An 18,619-nucleotide genomic window follows, 5' to 3' on the forward strand; every position below is an offset into this window, starting at 1 on the left:
GAGGTGGAGCCCGGCTCTGATCCCAAAGGCAGGCACACACCGGGCGTGCCCCGGCCCGGTCCCCTGCCCCTGGTTTGCCCGGAGCAGCAGTACAGGCCAGGGGACAGAAGGGCCCCACAACAACCGGCCGGAGGAACCTGCGAGATACACCTGACCAGCCGGCCGGGGGCGGAGGGTAACGGGGGAAGCGGCCGTCTCTGCTCCTGGGTCTGAGGCGCTTAATTGTTTCCTCTCGTTAATTACAAAGAGGGCGGCTGTCGCCGCCGGTGAGGCCGGCAAACGGCCCCGCCCCGCCCGCGGGCGTCACGCTCCCCTTGCCCCACCCCTTCCCGTCTGGCGGGGCGGGGCCTAAGGCGGAAGTGATGCGCTACCGGCGCGCCCCGGGAAGCGCCGGCAGAACCGTTTCCTTGTGGCGGGGTGAGATGGCGGCGCCAGGAGCCCCGGTTACCGTCACCGTCACTTACAGTAAGAGCCGCCTGGGGGAGGGCACCTCCAGCCGCTGCCGAGGCGAGCGCGGCCCGCTACATCTCACCAGGTGTCTCGGCCGCCGGCGGGGCTGTGCGGGTTTGGCCCCGGGGCTCGCCCGTCCCTGCCGGCCGCGCTCCCCGTGAGCCTGGGTCCGGCCGTTGGCGGTAGCTCGGCGCTGCAGGGCGGGCGGGCCCGTGGCTGCCGCTGGTGCCGGGGTAAGCGGGAAACGCGCGGACGGCGGCGGCCCGAAGTGGTGGGGCAGGTGGGCGTGTGGCGGCCTTTGGTGCCGGGGCGCCCGCGGCTGCAGCTCCGCAAGGCCTCGAGGAGACAGCAAATGGCGGGGCCGGGGCTGTCGGTTGGGTGGCGGCAGCGTCCCGGGCCTTGCTGGGCCAGCGGCCCGGCCTGCCTCGGCCTCAGCGGGTCACGGCTCGTCCTCCGCTTTGCCTGGTCTCGATCCCGGCTGCTACCGTAACGTTACACGTGTTCTGGCCACGTGTCGCCGCCTCCCTCAAGCTGGATCACTTAAGCGGTTCCAACAGAAGGAAAAAAGAAAAAAAAGCTTTTTCTGTATCAACAAGATGATTAAACGGGGGTAGATCTGCTGTAAGGAGATGATGGGAACAGTTAACAAGGCTGTCCATGCCAGAGAGCATGGAGCAGAAGTCACTCTTTTGGTAGTAATCCTCATTTAGATGAAATATATCACTAAAGTCGGCACTGTAGGCTAAAAGCATGTGCTACCCAGTGGGCTGCCTTCTTGCTTGTTGAATAAGCTTGAATGTTTGTCGCTGGTGAGATGCCAGCTTGCAAGGGGTACTGGTGGTTTCTTCAGTATGACAGTTGAATGCTGACCTGATGAAACTGGTTATTCAAAGGCCAGCTGGTATGGTTGATCTTTTTTTCCTCGGGAAGAGAAATAGGAGGAGGGAGAAGAAGGTGGAAGGGAAGATGTGGTTAAATCTGCAAATAAATAGAAGAAGTTACTGCAAAGAGGTAAGAATAGCCTGGACTCCGTAGTTTTTAAAAATAAGATGGGAAATAACGTTATTAAATTTTGATGAAGTGGATCTAGGTGAGGTAGTAGGAGTAATGAGGATAGTAAGGTATTAAATCGGGAAGATATTAATCAGCTGATTTTTGTTAACAAAGCTTGTTAATTTTTAACGATTATTTTTAAAATTATTCAATAATAAATTCTGCTCCTCTTCCTTTTGCACTATGTTGGTGACATTCTTTCCATCTTTAGAGCTTGTTTATTTCTGCTTGCTCGTTTGTGCTTTCAAACTGTTATATTATTTTGTGAAAATGTTTCCTTTATCACCTGGCAGCTTTATCTAAGAGTATTTGGTAGGAACTTTATGGAATAATCTGTTTGTATCTTCATGACTTGTGCTCATTGATGCCCTCAGAAAGCTCTATTTGATTTGAGGGGTTTTCGTTTGCAAAGATGACAATAGCTTAACGATACTAAAATATTTATAATTCCAACATCTTGCTGTTTGCCAAGAGTCTTCTTATGTGAGAATATTTTTATCTTTCCAGTTATTTTCTTGTCTGGTAATTACTTTGACATCAATAAATAGCGAATAAAAGGCATTGCTCATCTTGGACTTAAGCTGTCCAATTTTTATCTGTTGTCAGATGCTAGTTGACTACTTAGCGCAAACATTTTATTAAAATTTTGCATGCATGAGTGAAAGTGGGGAAAGATGCTAATAAGGGTTAAGAAAGAGAATAGTAGCAGACCCACATATATTACCTGACAATCTGCAAGAAATTGTATAGACCTGTTTTTTATAAGTGTTTAGGCTTTTTGTTTTTTTAAATATTTTGGAATTTCGTACTGGTGGTTGCTTTAAATTAGTATTGTTATTTACTGAAGCAAACTGATAATACCAGTTCTAATCCATGAGATATATTTCATGGTGATTTCACTCTGCTGTGAATTTACACTAATATTTTATTACAGTCTGCCCAAAGTGGTACTCTTAATTTGGAATTAAAACTGTTTCTATTGCTAGGCAAACTTCAGCTGTTCTCTTTCTCATTAGCTGTTCGTTTCTTTTTTCTTTCTAACTGCTGACAGGCACAGCCTTTACACAAAGCAGTTATATATATCAAAACAGCCTTTTGAAATATATTGAGGTTAGGACTTAACACCCCAGCCCCAAAACAAACAAACAAACAGAGAAACCACAGATTGGGAAGAAAGTCCGTTTATGGAAATTGCTTGGGGGAGAGTTTGTATGATGTGATTTTGAGCATAAAATAATTTTGGAATTAAGAAATATTGTTGGAGCTTGCAAGTTTGTCATGTGACTCTAGGCAGCTGGAACATTTTAAAATTTATATTTCTAGTGCTCTTCTTCGTAAAAGATACACACACTTAATGATAATAGTTTTATTTCTGGTGTTTGTTAAGGACTTCTCTCTTCTTGCACAGTAAAAATGCCTGTCTTGATTTCCCTTGAGCCAGTGGTGGCTGGTTCCTGTGGGTGCTTTCAGATTGACAAGCCTTAAGTGTGTGGGAGCAGAAGGTTATAGAAAAGGGTCTATTGTAAAGCAGTTTCACAGACATACTCCTTTTTTCTAAAAACTTCCTGCTGTTTGAATGCAAGTATTCACAGGGACTTTGAATAGGATGTCCCATAAGTGAAAGGTGTCATAGAGGCTGAGGCTTCTTAAAGTGGTTCAGGCTGCATATGTATTATGGGGAGAAATAATAATTTTTGGATTGTGAGAATTCTCTTGGGTGGCTGGTGGAGGGGAGAGAGGTTAGGCATTGATACCTTGCTTCTCATTTATGAGGAGTAGGAAGCAAAGGAAGTGATAAATTGTCTCAGATTCCCCAAGACTTGTGCCATTTAAAGTTCCTTCAAGTGGGAAATGGAATACATCAGAAAGGTGTGACTTTCATGCTTTAGCTCGTGGGATGTCGACACCATCTACACTCTTAAAAGGTGGGGAATAATACTTAGCAGGAGCATTATGCCAGTAGAATTCACCTGATTAAACATTTCGGGTTATTAGAATGTAAATTTTTAGCTGAGGTAAGTCACTTCAAGAGGAAAGACATGCAATAGAATCCTTTGATTGGTAATTATTATTGTATGTGAGAATCAGTGATTTGAGAACTTCTGCAGAAATAAATATTAAAAACAGATTCCCTGTAATATTTTCTAGGTAAAAATAAGTATTACTGTTACTCTGTTTCTTCTTAGGTAATGAAAAACACAGTATTCGGGTTGCTTCTCAACAGGAAGATAGTGAACCTACACTACAAGACATGGCTGTACTTATTGAACAAGTCACTGGGGTTCCAGTTCCTTTTCAGAAACTGATATACAAAGGTAATGTATAAATCTATCAATGATTGATGATGATACCTTTACTTTTAGTCACTTTCATGTGTCCATGCTTTCAATGTCTTCAAAAAGACACTTAGGCTGCTAACTATATTTTAACTGTTTTTTTTCCTCTTCCATTTAGGGAAGTCTCTGAAAGAACTGGAACAACCATTGTCGGCACTTGGTATTAAAAATGGTTGCAAAGTCATGTTGATTGGGAAAAGGGTAAGTGTTGCCTTTGACCGTTTTTTTCCCCCCCCTTAAATTATTGTAATTTCTGTCAGTGCTTCAGCTACTGAACACAGAAACAAGTTACAGCATAAATCTAATCTTGTATACCTACCCACAGAGTTGAGTTCAGTCTCATGTTGTGGTGTGAATAACTTGGCAGCTTGTACATTTCTGAAATTCCATTATTGACTGACTTCTGCCTTACATTATTGACAAATTTCTGCCTAATCTGTTGCTTGTCAGTACTCATGAACCTTCTGTGCACTGATGACCTTATCTGCTCATCTTATTTTTCTAGTTTAAAAGAAAAATAAAAATATCTGTAGCTACTGAGTCTGCTGGGTAATTTCTGGTGAAATGACTTGTGGCTGCTTTTGCCAAGTAGAGGACAAGGTAGTATCTCATGATATAAATTGTTACCCTTACTTTAAAGGTGATAAGTTAACAAAAAGAAGTTCGCACTTTTCCTTTTTCCTTTCAAATTTGTATCATTTAATGTGTTTATATATGTTGCTGCTTTGATTATATTTGTAATTAAACTTTGGAAGAAGCTTATTTGATAGGTATTAAAATATGGAAAGAAAACAAGGTTAATACATATTTTTAATCAGCAGAAGCTTTATGACTATTAGCACTGTTGCTGCTTTTTAGCTGCATAGTGTCTCTGTTTGTTCCATAGTTGTGAATGTTGTAATTTTGAATACACAGAATAGTCCAGAAGAAGAGGCTGAAGTAAAGAAGTTAAAAGATTTGGAGAAGTCAGTGGAGCAAATAGCTAATAAGTTAGAGGAAGTTAATAAAGAGTTCACAAGTATCCAGAAGGTATGCTGGTTTTGTATCATTTTATATCTTTGTGAAACAATTTTGTAGGTATAAGTATTTTTAAAAAGTACTGTGTAAAGCTTTTGAGCAGTCCATAATAGGCTGCCCCTCCTAACTGTCCAAAGGTCCTGTAAAATTCTTACTGAATTTCAAATGCTGCTTGTGAGTTTGCTAGATAGAGACATGGCACTGTTTGGAAAAAGATAAATATTGTTGCATATTGGATAAATTAACATTTAGATCTGGAAAAGCATAAAGAGTTCTCTCAAAGTCTAATGTCTGTTTAATCTTTTAAGTAAACCTAGCAGAGCTTATATTTAGCATTTCAAGGAATGATAGATTACAGATTGAGACTAGTCCCTATCATATTTGAAACTACAGAAATAGTAGAAGGTGTTTCCTGCTGTGGTGCATTGATGCATTTTCTTAGCTGGATATTCTATAAGTTATGGAATAATTTTGATTTTCCTTCCCTCTGTTTTTCCTCCTCAGGGATTTTTAGCAAAGGATCTCCAAGTAGAAGCACTAAAACAGCTGGACAAGAGGATAAAAGGAACTGCAGAGCAGTTCATGAAGATCCTGGAACAGATTGATGCTATGGTAAGTAAATAACCTCAGAAGACTGTCAAATTGCAATAGAGACCAAACCTACTGTTAAGAATGTACTTGCTTGTAATTTATTTGATATTTTAAAATACTAAAAAAATTGTTTTAGCTTTGAAAATTAGTTAATTGGTTTGCTCATTTTTTCTTTAATATCCAGCTCTTGCCCCTGTATGTCTCCAAAAGACTACTTGGCAGCATCTATTTCTAAATGGTGACATTAATGCCTGTGTATGCTTCCCCATTCCACAGAAGAGCTTCATTTTGGGGCAGCAGCTTGTTAAGACTACATGAAATGGGTATCCTTTACTCAAGTTTTACCCTTTTAGTTTGTCTTGGCAAACTTTCATGTTAAACTTCATGGTAACAATAAAGGTCTGAAAAAAACACCCCAAAACAACAGATACACTTTGTATTCTATATCACGTAGGAACAAGGAGGTCCCGAAGACTGAAGAATTTTCTGGTCAGTCGTATGTGGACTGACAGTACTTTTACTTGAGATGCTTGCAGATTGAGGACTGGATTCTTTCATTGGAATGTACTGGGGTATATCCAAGTGCTTCACAGTCATTAATGGATCATAACCTTGCAGCGTATTTCCAGAGTGCAATATATATCTTCCTATATCATGTAGTAGCTGAAAGCTAGGTGAGGATAAGGGACTTTGTGTAGAGATAGAAGATTGTGGCAACTAGGGTATGTCCTTATTCTGTTTCTCTGCTGGTTATTCTCTGTAAACTTTTGTTATGTAATTAGGTCATAATATCCTGCTCTGAAGGAAAAATGCTGCTTTTCTGTGGTAGTGATGTCTTTGGGTCTACTCCTTTGTACAGTGACCCTTTGTGGGATTGTTTCAGAAATATTTCATGCAAATGCCTGTAATTGGTAAACCAAATGTAGTTTACTTGATGGACACTTTGAAGTTCAGCTGCAGACTAAATCAAAGAGGAATAATTTGAATTGGCCATCGTCAGATGCTATATGATACGGATGTGTTCCTAAGAATGGTGGAAGCTCATTAACTTATTTTTCCTCCTTTCATATTGTACACCTTTAATGGTAAACTAGCCTTTGCTGTTTGTTATAGCCAACAGTTCTTAAAATACTATTTTTAATTGTAATATGCTAAGTATTTTGAAGTCTCAAAAATTCTCTTTCCTTTTCTGCCTCACATAGAGGAAAATACTTTGCTGACAGTTCTTGAATCCTGTTAGACATACAGACTTTGTATAACTGATTTCCTGTTTGAAGTGGCAGATTTACAATCTGTTGCCATGAAAATAGCAGAGGTGACAACTGTTTAAATTGGATGGGATTAAAGCTTATTTCTGATCCCTTCAATTTCTGAATCTGTCCTATTGAGAAAAAAGTCAGTACTTGAAAAACCCTTTCACTGCTTCCTAATTAATCCAAACTGAATTTCCCAAGTTAACTTGATTCTGGTACTTTTTGCATGGCTTAAACAGAAAATGTGCTATTATCTACCTCCTTATCCAAAATACTCTAAATAGTACTGGACAAAGGACTTTCAGATTTAGTACAAGATTTTAGAAGGCTTATAGCCTAGTGACTTCACGTTTAGATTTAGGAAATAATGGATTCCCTGTGTCTCAGTTTTGTCTCTTCTGGAACTGGAGCTGCCAAAGCTAAAAGTAATTATAATTAGTATATTTTAATATTTTTAATAGTTTTTTACTTTGTTGTATAAGAGCCTATGACATGGACAAGCCTCAGTTCATTTTTTTTTTAGCAAGAAATAAGTGAGGATTTGTATTACGAATGATTGAAATTGTTACACATACCAAAGTCCATATTTATTTGTGTTAATATACAAAGGTGGCTGTGGATTTTGTCATAAAAACTGAACTTCTGTGAGATTTCTGTGAAATCTTGCAGATGAAATACATGTAGTTGAGTGGAATCTAGCTGTTCAGTGTCTTGGTATTACACCAGATCAGATGAACAGGCCACCAACTTCCTGAGGTACTACATAGCTGTACTGTAGTTGTGCAATACATAGAGGTAGCAACACAGAAGAGTAATGAGGTATGTATATGCACATTAAATGGGTTCCACTGAAGTAAAAAAAGGTAAATAGAAATGCAAAGCAGGAAAGCATAAAGCTTCCAGAGAGTATTTTATCTGTATCTCAGAACTGTTTTATACAGTATTTAGTATTCTTTTTTGTTAGCCAAGTAAAAGGCAAGTTCTGACAAATCTCTTAAACGCTGTTAACCATATAGATATGCTGTTGATTCAACCAAAAGAATGTTAAAAAGAGATAAGGGGGGGGGGGGGGGGGGCGCGGAACTGAGCGAGCCAGAGACAGAATGGATGCACTGTAAAAGTGAAACTGGCAAACTCACACTATAAATGTTCCAGTTTGTTTCTTTGGCGGAATGGTTGTGAAAACTCTTTAAGGTGTCTTGGCTGTCATACATTGTTTGGTTCAATCAAAAACATCTGGCTTGATCCAAAATGAGATTTGTATGGTTATAGAGAGCTAAGGGTGACGAAGCCTGCATGTTGTTTTCTATCTGTTCTAGGGGTGTCACCCTCTTACTGTTACCAGACAAGCTCGTTAATTAGAGGAGCTGAGTTTGGAACTAATACTCATTTTTACTAGACTGTGTTCAACAACTGTGTATTTAAAAGAAGTCATTTGGGAAATGGAGAAGTAGCTTGGTAGTCATGCAGTGTTGGGGTGGGAGAAAAAAATGCAGTGTTGTCACTGCCAGAGGTGTGAAAGGAATGTCTTGAAGGGATGAGTTTGGGTAGAGTTAACTGTAACTTAAACATTTTAACGTTAAATGTGTTTAAGTAGCTACTGCTTCCACAGCAGGAAGGGTGGAGGGATCTTACGAGCATCTTACAGATTTTTGAATGCTATGACGCAGCTGGACATTCCCATAAGCCACAGACCTTTGAAGTTTCCTTCAGGAGAGATACAGATTTGGTCTTGTTGAGCATTCGAAGATTTGTCTGTGTGCATCACCAGAAATGCCATTTATTTCAGCAATTAAACCATTTGGTCCAGGAGTCAAAGTACATTATTTGTTACAAATCTCAGTGAGCAGAACAGAGAAGATCCTTGACTTGATCAACTGGCATAATTTTGTAAATAACTGAAGGGTTTTTCAAGAAAAAAGAAGTAAAGCTTTTCTGAGATCAGTAGGAAATTTAAATTCACAGTCATGACACTACTTATTGTGAGCCTGCTTTAATTTACATGAAGTCTGTCACCAGTATTGCAGTCTGAGAGGTTACTTTGTTCTCATAATGATTTCTTATTAAACGGCATGCTTGTAATCTAGGAAGACAATATTGCGGAGAACAGATTGTACGAACAACTGAAAGAAACCCTTTGTCTTCTGAGATACCAGTCATTGATTTTGTTTATATAGACTCATGAAAAAAACATCTGTCAAATTGCATGTATCAGTACTGAGGACACTGATAACATGACTGACTCATAATTAAGTTCTGATGGCCCATCTTCCTTTCTTGTGGGGTTTTTTTTTGGTTATAATTCTCTGTAAAAGTTATTTAAATTACTATACTGTTCGGATGAAGCTTTTTTCACTGTCTCCTTGCCCCTGCTATACTTGTCATCTGGTAAGTCCATACCAAATTAACATTTCAAGGATTACAGTAATTATTATGGAAAAAAAACACCTTACTGTGTCTGTAACAAACATTTCCCAGGCTTCTGGGAAGTTTTGCTACTTAGAATAACATGAGAACTTACTACTAAACCTTTTGAATTTACCTGGATAAATAAGCATTCGATAAGCATTTGTTAATTGTGATTCTTACATCACATCTTAAATATGAATCATAACCATGAAGTCAAAGTTTTGGGGGAAAATTTTTCTAAAGCACATGGAGCACAAAAATGCTGTCATACCTCAGTGAGAGTAGAATGCTTAGTTACAGCTTCTGCATTCAGAAAAGCCGTTGACAAATGCTGCTGTTTAATAGCTGCTTTTAAAGAAACTGCTCAGTTGTCTACTTAGGTGAAGAAGACTCAGTGTCAATGTAATGTGCTTACCTAATTTACCAATTTATTTAACAATAAGTTTAAAAAAAGTGAAGGGCTGATAGTCAGTAAAACTGCACACAAAAATACTATATTTTCTTGATTTATAAAAGAAAATAATGAAAAATTGTCTTGTTAGATGGATGGAGTACCACCAAAAAATACTTTTTTCAACCCATTAGCATTGGTGGCATGTGTGTAGCAGAGTCATTTTTATTTTAAGTAATTTGATAACAAACTACGAATTTTTCTAGCTATTATTGCTAGTGACTGCTAGTATAGGAGATTGTCTCTTTTAAATATGATGTCCCTTTGGTTCTGATAAAATAGTCATAATTAATTTGGCTAGCATTTGTTTTGTTTATTAACTAACTACACTGCTATAAAGTGGATTCAGGCATCAGATACTACCTATTGGGGTCTATGGTTTAGGAAATAACCAGAGGAGAACAAAGATGTGGTGGGAACCCTAAGCTTAAAAATTGTTATTGGAACCACTTCCAAAACACATGAAGCTTGAGAAGAGCTGGAGGTGATGTTCTATGGCAGAGGGAGGCGGGTTTATTAGGAGATCAGCTGGGAGATGGGAAGAAATGCAAGAGAGTCTGTATTTCATAAGCAGTGATCAGGAGAGAGGGGTGCTGGGTTTGTAGTTGAAAGAACACTCAAGAATAGAGAGGATCTAGAGGCAGGAAAATACACAAATTTATCACTGTGTAAACAGCGATTGCTTTTAAGGAATTCTTGTATAAAGTATGAGTGTTGTGGATACAAAAGAACATCTGTGTATCTGCAGGGTGAGAACTCTTCAAGAGATACGGTTAAGCAACTCTGAGTTTGGGGTTGTGGGGTGGGATATAGCCACTGGTAACAGGAAGACTTGGGCTCTGTTTCTGGGTGGATGGCGGGAGGATAAGGAACCTGTGCCCAGGAGTTCTACAGGAGTTGCTGGGGTGAAGCCAGCACTGCAGTCATTTCTGACAGTTTAAGACCATATAGACCAATGACTGTGAGACTTGAGCAGGGGTTGGTCACAGAGGAAGTGCAATGCAAAGAGGAGACCTGCTATAAATGTAAGAATATGCTGTGCAGTAGAAAGCCATATACTAATCCAAATACTGCTCTGCAAGCAGTGCTAGCACCAAAATGTAGATTTGGCAAGAATTTTGCATAAGCACTGCTTAGGCTTAAGCTACTCCTTCTTTAATTACCTGTGATTTTCATTAAATTTGGAAATGTTATTGTGACTTAAGGTTTATTGCCAGCTTCACCTGTTAAACCCTGAATAGTTGGACAACGTATTCCTGGAGAGGAGACGTAAGCTGACTAAGGTAAAACAGAGACTGTGAGATTTAATTTTATGTTAAGATTTGTGAACATTACTAATTTGATTGCAAAACATCTTTTAAGCAGCTTGGTAAGTTAGTATATTTAGGCCTTCCAACTCTATGTCTCTGTCAAGGGGATTACAAGGTGTGATTTAAAAAAACCCGCAGTTACGAGGGTGTGCAAGCAAACAGGAGTTTTTATGCACAGATGTAATTATAAAGAACAGTTTTGAAAAATGTTGTCAAAATTAGAAATAGTCTGAACTCAGATTTCAAAGTTTAGTCCAGTTACCAATATCTGTTTTAGAAGCAGACTGTGTATGGTAAGCCTAGCTGGAGTTCCCAGTCTGCTATTGAAAGTTAATTTAGGCCTATTCTGACAATAAAAAACTGTTAATTTGCTGTTTCGGATTGGTAGGAATACTTGTGTAGGTGAGAATGTCTTTCAGAAAATACAGTGTGAAATAAGCAAAGGGAGATGCGCAGTGTAACTGAGCTAGTACATAATTTCATTTTTAATTTGATTATTAAGAAATTCCAAGTCATGGAAAACTTCAAGGCATAGAAGAATTTCCTTGACAGTGAGATAACATTTTCATTTTCTGGTGAGAATCAGCCATTAATAATTAGACCTAACTGATCTTTGTTCGTTCAGGCTATTACATATGTGGAGTCAAAATAGTATGCATCAAATACTCTTTATGTTAAACATTTCTTGTCATATTTTGTTCATTTTAAAAAGTGAATTGTGTTGTTAAAAATCCAAGGGAAAACCGGGAATGTTTTCTGATGTGGTTACAGGGTCCTATGTCTAAGCTCTCTTACAGCAGTTCATATAACTTTATAATATTTTTTAAACTTTTTCCCTGTGAAAACTAAATACTTTCAAGACTGCCATTTTTATTTGTGGACTAGAGCTGGTGTTTGAAGAGAATTCACCCACAGCTTTAAACTAGCTTCTCAATTGTTTTGTTATATATTTGGACAGAAAAACACACAACAACGTTTTCAGTGTCCTACTTCCTGGGAGGAGACAGGCATGCTACCGTGAGCAAGAGCTTATTGCAGTCCATGGTACTGTAAAATACGCTTCATAAAGAGCAAAGTAGCTTCCAAATGGACAGTTTTAAAAAGCTGTGCTTTGGAAAATGGACACCTAGGTTTTTAGGCAGACCATCGCTGAAAAAGTAGTAACAGCTTCTGAACCTGTCCTGTGCTGTAAATCCATGGAAGTAAGGTGACGTTACATAAATGAATGAAGTGACTAGTGTAGAACAGGCTCCTGTAGGAGAATTTGCATTGTGCCTGACGGATTCCTGGCATTAACCTGGTAACTTCCTTTCAGAGCTCCTCCTCTTTTTCACAAAATAAGAGAATTTGGAAAGGATAGTTAGGTGGTGGAGTGCATCTTAGTACCAACTGAAGAGTTCCTTAATCTGCGTACTGACCTCTCTTGTGTCCCTCATGGTGATGGTGATTTTTCCACCTGAAAGAAATACGTCCAGTTTCTGGTTCTGTTTCAGGAGGTGCAGTCTGACATAAAAGTGCTCTGCAAGGGAAATACCTTTTCTGGTCTGGAAGAGAAGGGATAAAAGTTTATATGAGTTTTATCCAGCTTAACAATGCTGGCCTTTGGGAATACTGGTACTGGAGCAACAGAAATGGAATCTGGAACTACAGGAACAGAAGTTTCTTTCTCTTAACCCATCTTCCAAAGCAAACTAACAAACTGAAAAACCTGACTCTGGGAAGAGGTTAGTGTGGTAGTAGTTACTCCCACTTCCAGCTTCCATACAGTCCTAGGAGACGAGAAGCAGCGTTGTACATTCCTTCTTCCAGCTGAGTCTAAGAGTGAGAGGGATTTAAAATCTGAAACAGCCTGTAGCCATCAATAGCTGCATGTCAGTCATAGAATTTGTCCCACCAAGTTTCAGTAATGACAACTAGGTCATAGCTTTCTAGCAGCATGGTGGCTTCCAACTCCTGCTGTTGCCCGTGCTGTGTGCATTGGTGCAGAGGCACTTCAGCTGGGCTGTTGGCTGTGTCACGTGTTTAGAGGAACACACCTTAATTCCTTTGAGGTATTTCACTGGTGTTCCCTTTTGGCTCCTCTTTCGTCAGGAGCCCCTCGCTCATCTCCATAAGACTTGAGGTGTGCTCCAGTGTATCCAGCATGTCTCAGAGCAGCAGGGTGAGGGCCCTTGCTAGCATCCATCCCTCTGACCTTGGCATGCTGTCCCACAGCTTGTCAGGCACAAGCTTGATATTATCTCCCTCCTGCTTCAAGTCTAGTTTAAAGCTCTGTCAATGAGCCCCACTAGCTGCAGATTCCCTTGCCAACCATCCCCAGGCCCTGAAGCCTCTTTTGATTGCCTTTAGAAATGTAAGAATGTGTTCTAGCTGACTCTGGAATGTGCTCATTTTCTCCTCACCCATGGTTCTGGAAAAGCATGCTAAGCCTGGTGATTATTTTTTTGTTATCACTTACAGTGTGCTGATTACTGCACAAATACTGGAGCTGTGTGATCCCTGAACTTACTGGGATCTTGATCTCAGTGATGCCTATAGTTTCACTTTCCATGATGGGCTGCTGCTTTGGTGTGAAGGCTTATATATTTCTGTCTCCTGTATTAGGTTATATACAAAACCTGTGTTTGGCTGGACACTAAAAGAAAAGAGCACCTTTATTTTTCAATTGTTGTAAGAGATTATATATCTAAATCTCCCAGTGAGGCTTTGCATTTTAGTTGAAACAGAGTATTATAGGGAAACCACTATTCTTGATATGGAGTTAGGGTGGAAAATAAAAGCTATACCAGTGAGAAACTCCCAAGATTTTTCTGCATCTTCAGCAGTGAGAGCACAGTGTTTCTAAGAATACTTGCATAAACTTTATATAATAATAGTCATCTGTACAGGTGTTTTACCTGTTTCAAAAAAACATCATAAACCTGAGCACTATTCCCCACCGACACCTGGATTTCACATAGCTCACAAAGGACAAAGCATATAACGTTTGCTGAGATAACTTACATGAATATGTTGGGTTGTAGGAGTACAGAAAATGATGCAGTTTGAATTAAATGAAAAGCTGTCAGCATGTGACACTTAACACGTGTTGTATTCCATGAGTAGATTGCAGAGAAGATGAGATGTACAGCTCAGACTGGCAATGCCTGCATTACTGATGATACATCCTAATGATGGCAGGTGATTGAGTTAATGTGTTCATGTAAAATATTTAATCTTACAGTTGCTGAAAAAAACCCTAAAGTGCAGCAGAACAATTGATGTACACCACAGCAGACAAAAGCAGTGTATGTAGTCTATTGCTGTATGTTACCTAAAGACCATGGTAAATTTGCTAGCTCAGTTCTTTGCAATCAGCATGCCGCATCCCTGACTTTGTGAATTTATGACTTTTTCTTTTAAATTCTTTCTCATGTAATCATCCTTACTGAGAAGGCATGGCATTTTCATGATGCCTGTTCAGAGGATTCTTTGATACATTCAGTTTTTGCTGTAATTTAATATAATTTCAACATTAAGCTGCATCAACTTGTTTGTTTATTTTACTGCAGAATCTGCCAGAGAATTTCAGTGATTGCAAACTGAAAAAGAAAGGGTTGGTGAAAAGAGTTCAGGTGAGTTTGGGGTTATTTTTGTTTCCCGTTGACGCTGAGCGCTTGTGTAGCAAGGGTTTGTGAAAATGAGGATATTTGGAGCTTAGATTTTGCTAGTGTTTGCTCTTACATTGGTATATCTTATGACCTCTCTTTGGGAGGTATTTGATAGCTTTATAAAACAGCATACAAAAATACAGATTTTTGTGGTTCATGCTATTTTCAGATGTTTGTAATTTATACTAGCATTTGGCCTTATGGCTGCCTGAAGTTGTAATTCTGCTCACTTGCAAAGAAAACAGGATCATTCCTCTTTTCCTGTATCTTGGAGGACTGGGATAAAGAATGAGGTCTGGGCACAAGGATGCATTCAACTGACTCCTGCTGGATCTTGCTAGAGGTGTTCTTTGGGAAATTTTAGCTTCCATTGCAATGTACCAATTTTCTACAGAGAGTAAGTCTCTGAAGTAAAATCTGTACAGGAGAGCAGTTGTACTGAGGGGTAGGTTTTTTAATTGCTTTGCTATTGTATGATGCTTCTAAATTCCTAGGCATTGTTTCCTTAGAGACCTTGAGCTGAAGGTTTGTTAATAAATATTGGAACTCATCCTGTGTTGGCATTGTCCCCCCCCACGTCAAACTTCCATAAATGAATGGTAATGCTACTCATATTACTGGGTTTATTTGTATTATGCTAGCTTCAGTCGCAGGTTAGACTCTATCTGAAAATTGTTTGTGAAAGTACGTTGCATTCATGTTTAGAGTTGAAAGGTTTTGTCTTTTACTGTGACCCTATTAAAAACTTTCTGTTACCATTACCCAAATTTTTTGAAATAGCCATCTATTTTAGAGGAAGCCCTACCAAGAAGTACTTCATAGTAGAAATGGTTTGTGTTACAGCTTTAGGGACAAAGCACTTATACTCAGTTATAGAGGTAAGTTCAGATAATGCAAATTGAAATAAAGACGCTTGCTGGCATAGCTATGTGGTGTGGAGCTCTGAACATGCTCTTGATTCCACGTGTCTAACCAAAGCAGCAAAACTCTTTAATAGAGGTATGGCTATAAACCTCATGGCAAGGTACTAGAGCTGCACTCTTGGGTGAAGTTATTGCGTAAATAGGGGCTTTGTATAAGAACTGCTGTTAAAGCATAAAACAGTTTCTGTGGAGCAGAATCAGAGTTATTGATGTGCTTTTATAGGCACAGTGTTCTGCAACTGTAGGTTATGAACCTGTAGAGGACTGCAGAAAAATCTTAAGGGGTTTTAGAGCAATTAACAACAATTTGTTTTTCCAGAGCAAGAAAATGATGGCAAGTTATGCTTATTGCTCCTAAGTATCCATGAAAGTGAGCGGGAGCCATTAACTGCCTTCTGTTGCTGGCAGTCATGTATTTTCCAGAATGGGGAGACAGACATGAAACACTTGCAGCCAGCAACTGCAGTTGTTACCACCTTTGACTTTTTCATCCCTCAAGTCCTTACAGAAGTGATGATGGCTTAAGGCAGGGGTCCTCAAACTACAGCCTGCGGGCTGGATACAGCCCCGCAGGGTCCTCAATCCGGCCCCTGGTATTTACAGACACCCCCCCGCCGGGGGTTGGGGGGGAAACCAAGCAGCCGCAGATGGCTGCCTGCCACTGCATCTGTGTGCCGGCCCCCTGATTAAACAGTTTGAGGACCCCTGGCTTAAGGGATTGGTTGAAGACAGGTGATTGAAAAAACTGTGATGGTTAAGAAATATTCACTTGGCACAACAGTATGTTGCTCTAGAGGGAAGGAGATTTCTTAATGTAATTTTAACATTAAATACCTGGTTTGACTGTTAAAGTCTAGCACAGACATAGCAAAACTTGAGTGCAAGCCATAAATAGGTAGTGGGAGAGTCTTCTCAGAAACTACAGTGTACTCACATATGTTGGAATTGGCCTAAAACTATTTATTGGCTTAATGTGCTGGTGCTTTGTGCCGTGTACAGCACAAGCAAAGTGACGAGTGGCCGCTGGCTCTTAATTGCTTTGTGTGGATTGCTGTACTTGTAAGAACTCATGGGCAAGTTCTAAGAAAGCTCATGGTGCTGTGGACTGTCCCTTTTAGAAAGGAGCCTTCTGTCTTTTGAGGCACACCAGCTACTTACTGATAAAGGTGAGGGTTTGTGTTGGCCTGTAGTCCTGAGAAATAGAGGAGGCCTTGGTTTAACGAAAGCTTGTTTTAGATTTGGTTGATTAGGTTTGTCACTTGCGCCCTCAGCTACAGAAGTAGTATGTGTGTTAGAAAGGAGTTTAAAAGACATGTTCCAAACTCAAGCACTAACTTGTCTGAACCTTTATGATCCTTACTGTCGTTTATAAATTTTGGATCAACTCAAAGTACTGCAGCAGCAGAACCAGTGAGGATGGGCAACCATGTTATTGCCTTACCAAATATCATGTTTCTGTTGGATTCTGGGTAAACAAAATTATCAATAAGCTGTTATAAAACTGAACTGGAAGGTGGTGGTTGAGTTGGCTTCTTCAAATTCATGATGGAAACTGCAGTTTCTGTTCTTATGGAAGCATCTGCCATTGCTATAATTGCATCCCCAGTAACATTCGTTTATTTCTTATTCTCAGGTTTTTCTTGCCCAGTGTGATACCATTGAAGGAAATATTGGTCAAGAAATGGACAAGCTACAGTCAAAGAATTTGGCACTGGCAGAATAAGGCATTGCCCTACATAATTAGGAAACATAATTGCTCTATGAGCAAGAAGAAAAGTTTGCTCTTTGTTTTGGAGCACGTATTCAGCCTTTGTTTGTTTTGTTTTGTTTTTTTAAAGCCCAGTCTGTTAGACTGGTACCAGTCAGTCATTTCTTGCTGATTGTCTTGTTAGCCGCTTGGTTATATCTATTATTTTGAAAAGAAAATCCTTCCAGAAGAATGGCAGAAATAATCTTTGTGGTGAATTGTTACGTATCTTATGGACAAATGTTTAGTTAACTAAGTTATAAAGTTTGCAGTGATGGGCAGTTTTGTCTGATATGTCTTTGCATTTATTTACAGCTCAAATCAAAGAAGGTTTATAATCGTACAAGTGCCATAACTTGCAATAGTAAGAGGACTTCAGCTTGATTGAAAAAGGCAAACTGAGATGACATCTGGGATAGTCGAACATTCTAGTAGACAGTTCAGAGCAATAAAAAAATACGCATTTGTATCTACTTAATGTTTGTATGCATTTATAAATATAAGAAAGCTTGACTATAAGGGAGTCGTACCTATTTTAGCCTTAAATTGTCATAATAAATGGAATGTACTGTAACATGTATGGTACCTAATTTTGAGTGGTGCTTTAAGTTGTTACTGAGCTCCTTGATACAGACCTATGTTTTTTACATAGATTTCTGATGTACTGTGTTTTTTATAGATTATTCTTATTTTTATTGTTTGTGTTCTGTCTTGAGTTACAGTGGGAAATGAAACGAGATTACTCATGCTGCTTATATACCAAGGGTTCAGTTCAAGCAAAGTATAACTAGGGAGCTATTTCAAAAGGGCTTTTGTACTTTTTTTTTTTTCTGATTTAACTGAGTTCATGATGCTATATTTAATGGAAAATTGCAGTGATTATTTCTAGTCTGTTAAGGTAATCAGTGAATTTTTATAACATGTTACAAAGTGACACAATTTTATTTTAGCAATGCTGTGCGTCTGAGGGTTATGACTGATTCTTGCAGTCATATATGTGCCATGCTTTAGCCTTCTCGGTTAGCTGAAAAAAAGCTTTTGCAGGAGATGGTGACTGTCAGCAGGTGCAGCCAACTTTGCAGTTGTTGGTCAGAGCCCATAGCTAATGTACCTGTAGTGGGAGTTGCTTTTTCACTAATGCTTCCGATCAGTAGGTTAGCTGTCTATGCAGTGGCAAGGAACCTGTTTCTGGGGGAGGAAAACACCCCCTCTTTCTCCTCAAATGAGTCAGGCTGAGGATGTTTAGAAATGTCCCTTAGGTAGTGAGCCTTTATCCATATGTGACTGTTTTAAGATTAGCTTGCCTTTGAAGATAAAAATAGGAAATGTGTGCAAAAAGATGTTAACTTCTAATAAATTATAAACCTTAAATAATATCTAAAGTATTATTATTAAAGTATTATCTTTGATGTTTGTAATTGGGGGAGCA

General features: G+C 39.4%; 1 protein-coding gene across 5 annotated transcripts; it reads left to right on the top strand.

Annotated features, from left to right (window-relative positions):
* The first annotated feature begins 347 nt into the window (after positions 1–347).
* Positions 348–17,768, top strand: BAG1 (BAG cochaperone 1). 5 transcript variants are annotated; one of them, XR_008731382.1, is made up of 8 exons: positions 348–465; positions 3,690–3,818; positions 3,958–4,040; positions 4,755–4,868; positions 5,361–5,468; positions 10,766–10,843; positions 14,422–14,484; positions 17,077–17,144. XR_008731382.1 is itself a non-coding variant. In XM_055704963.1 (7 exons), the coding sequence occupies exons 1-7, from the start codon at positions 363–365 to the stop codon at positions 17,164–17,166; spliced, it is 690 nt and encodes a 229-aa protein (XP_055560938.1). In that variant the 5' UTR covers positions 348–362; the 3' UTR covers positions 17,167–17,768. The 5 variants fall into 5 exon arrangements, 3 of the variants coding, with proteins under 3 accessions (XP_055560938.1, XP_055560939.1, XP_055560940.1); XR_008731381.1 differs by lacking the exon at positions 17,077–17,144 and adding an exon at positions 5,632–5,770 and having other exon boundaries at positions 10,778–10,843; positions 14,422–14,485; XM_055704963.1 differs by lacking the exon at positions 10,766–10,843 and having other exon boundaries at positions 17,077–17,768.
* Positions 17,769–18,619: the final 851 nt, after the last annotated feature.

This window comes from Falco cherrug, chromosome 3, assembly GCF_023634085.1.
Source record: "Falco cherrug isolate bFalChe1 chromosome 3, bFalChe1.pri, whole genome shotgun sequence".
Lineage (NCBI taxonomy): Eukaryota > Metazoa > Chordata > Aves > Falconiformes > Falconidae > Falco > Falco cherrug.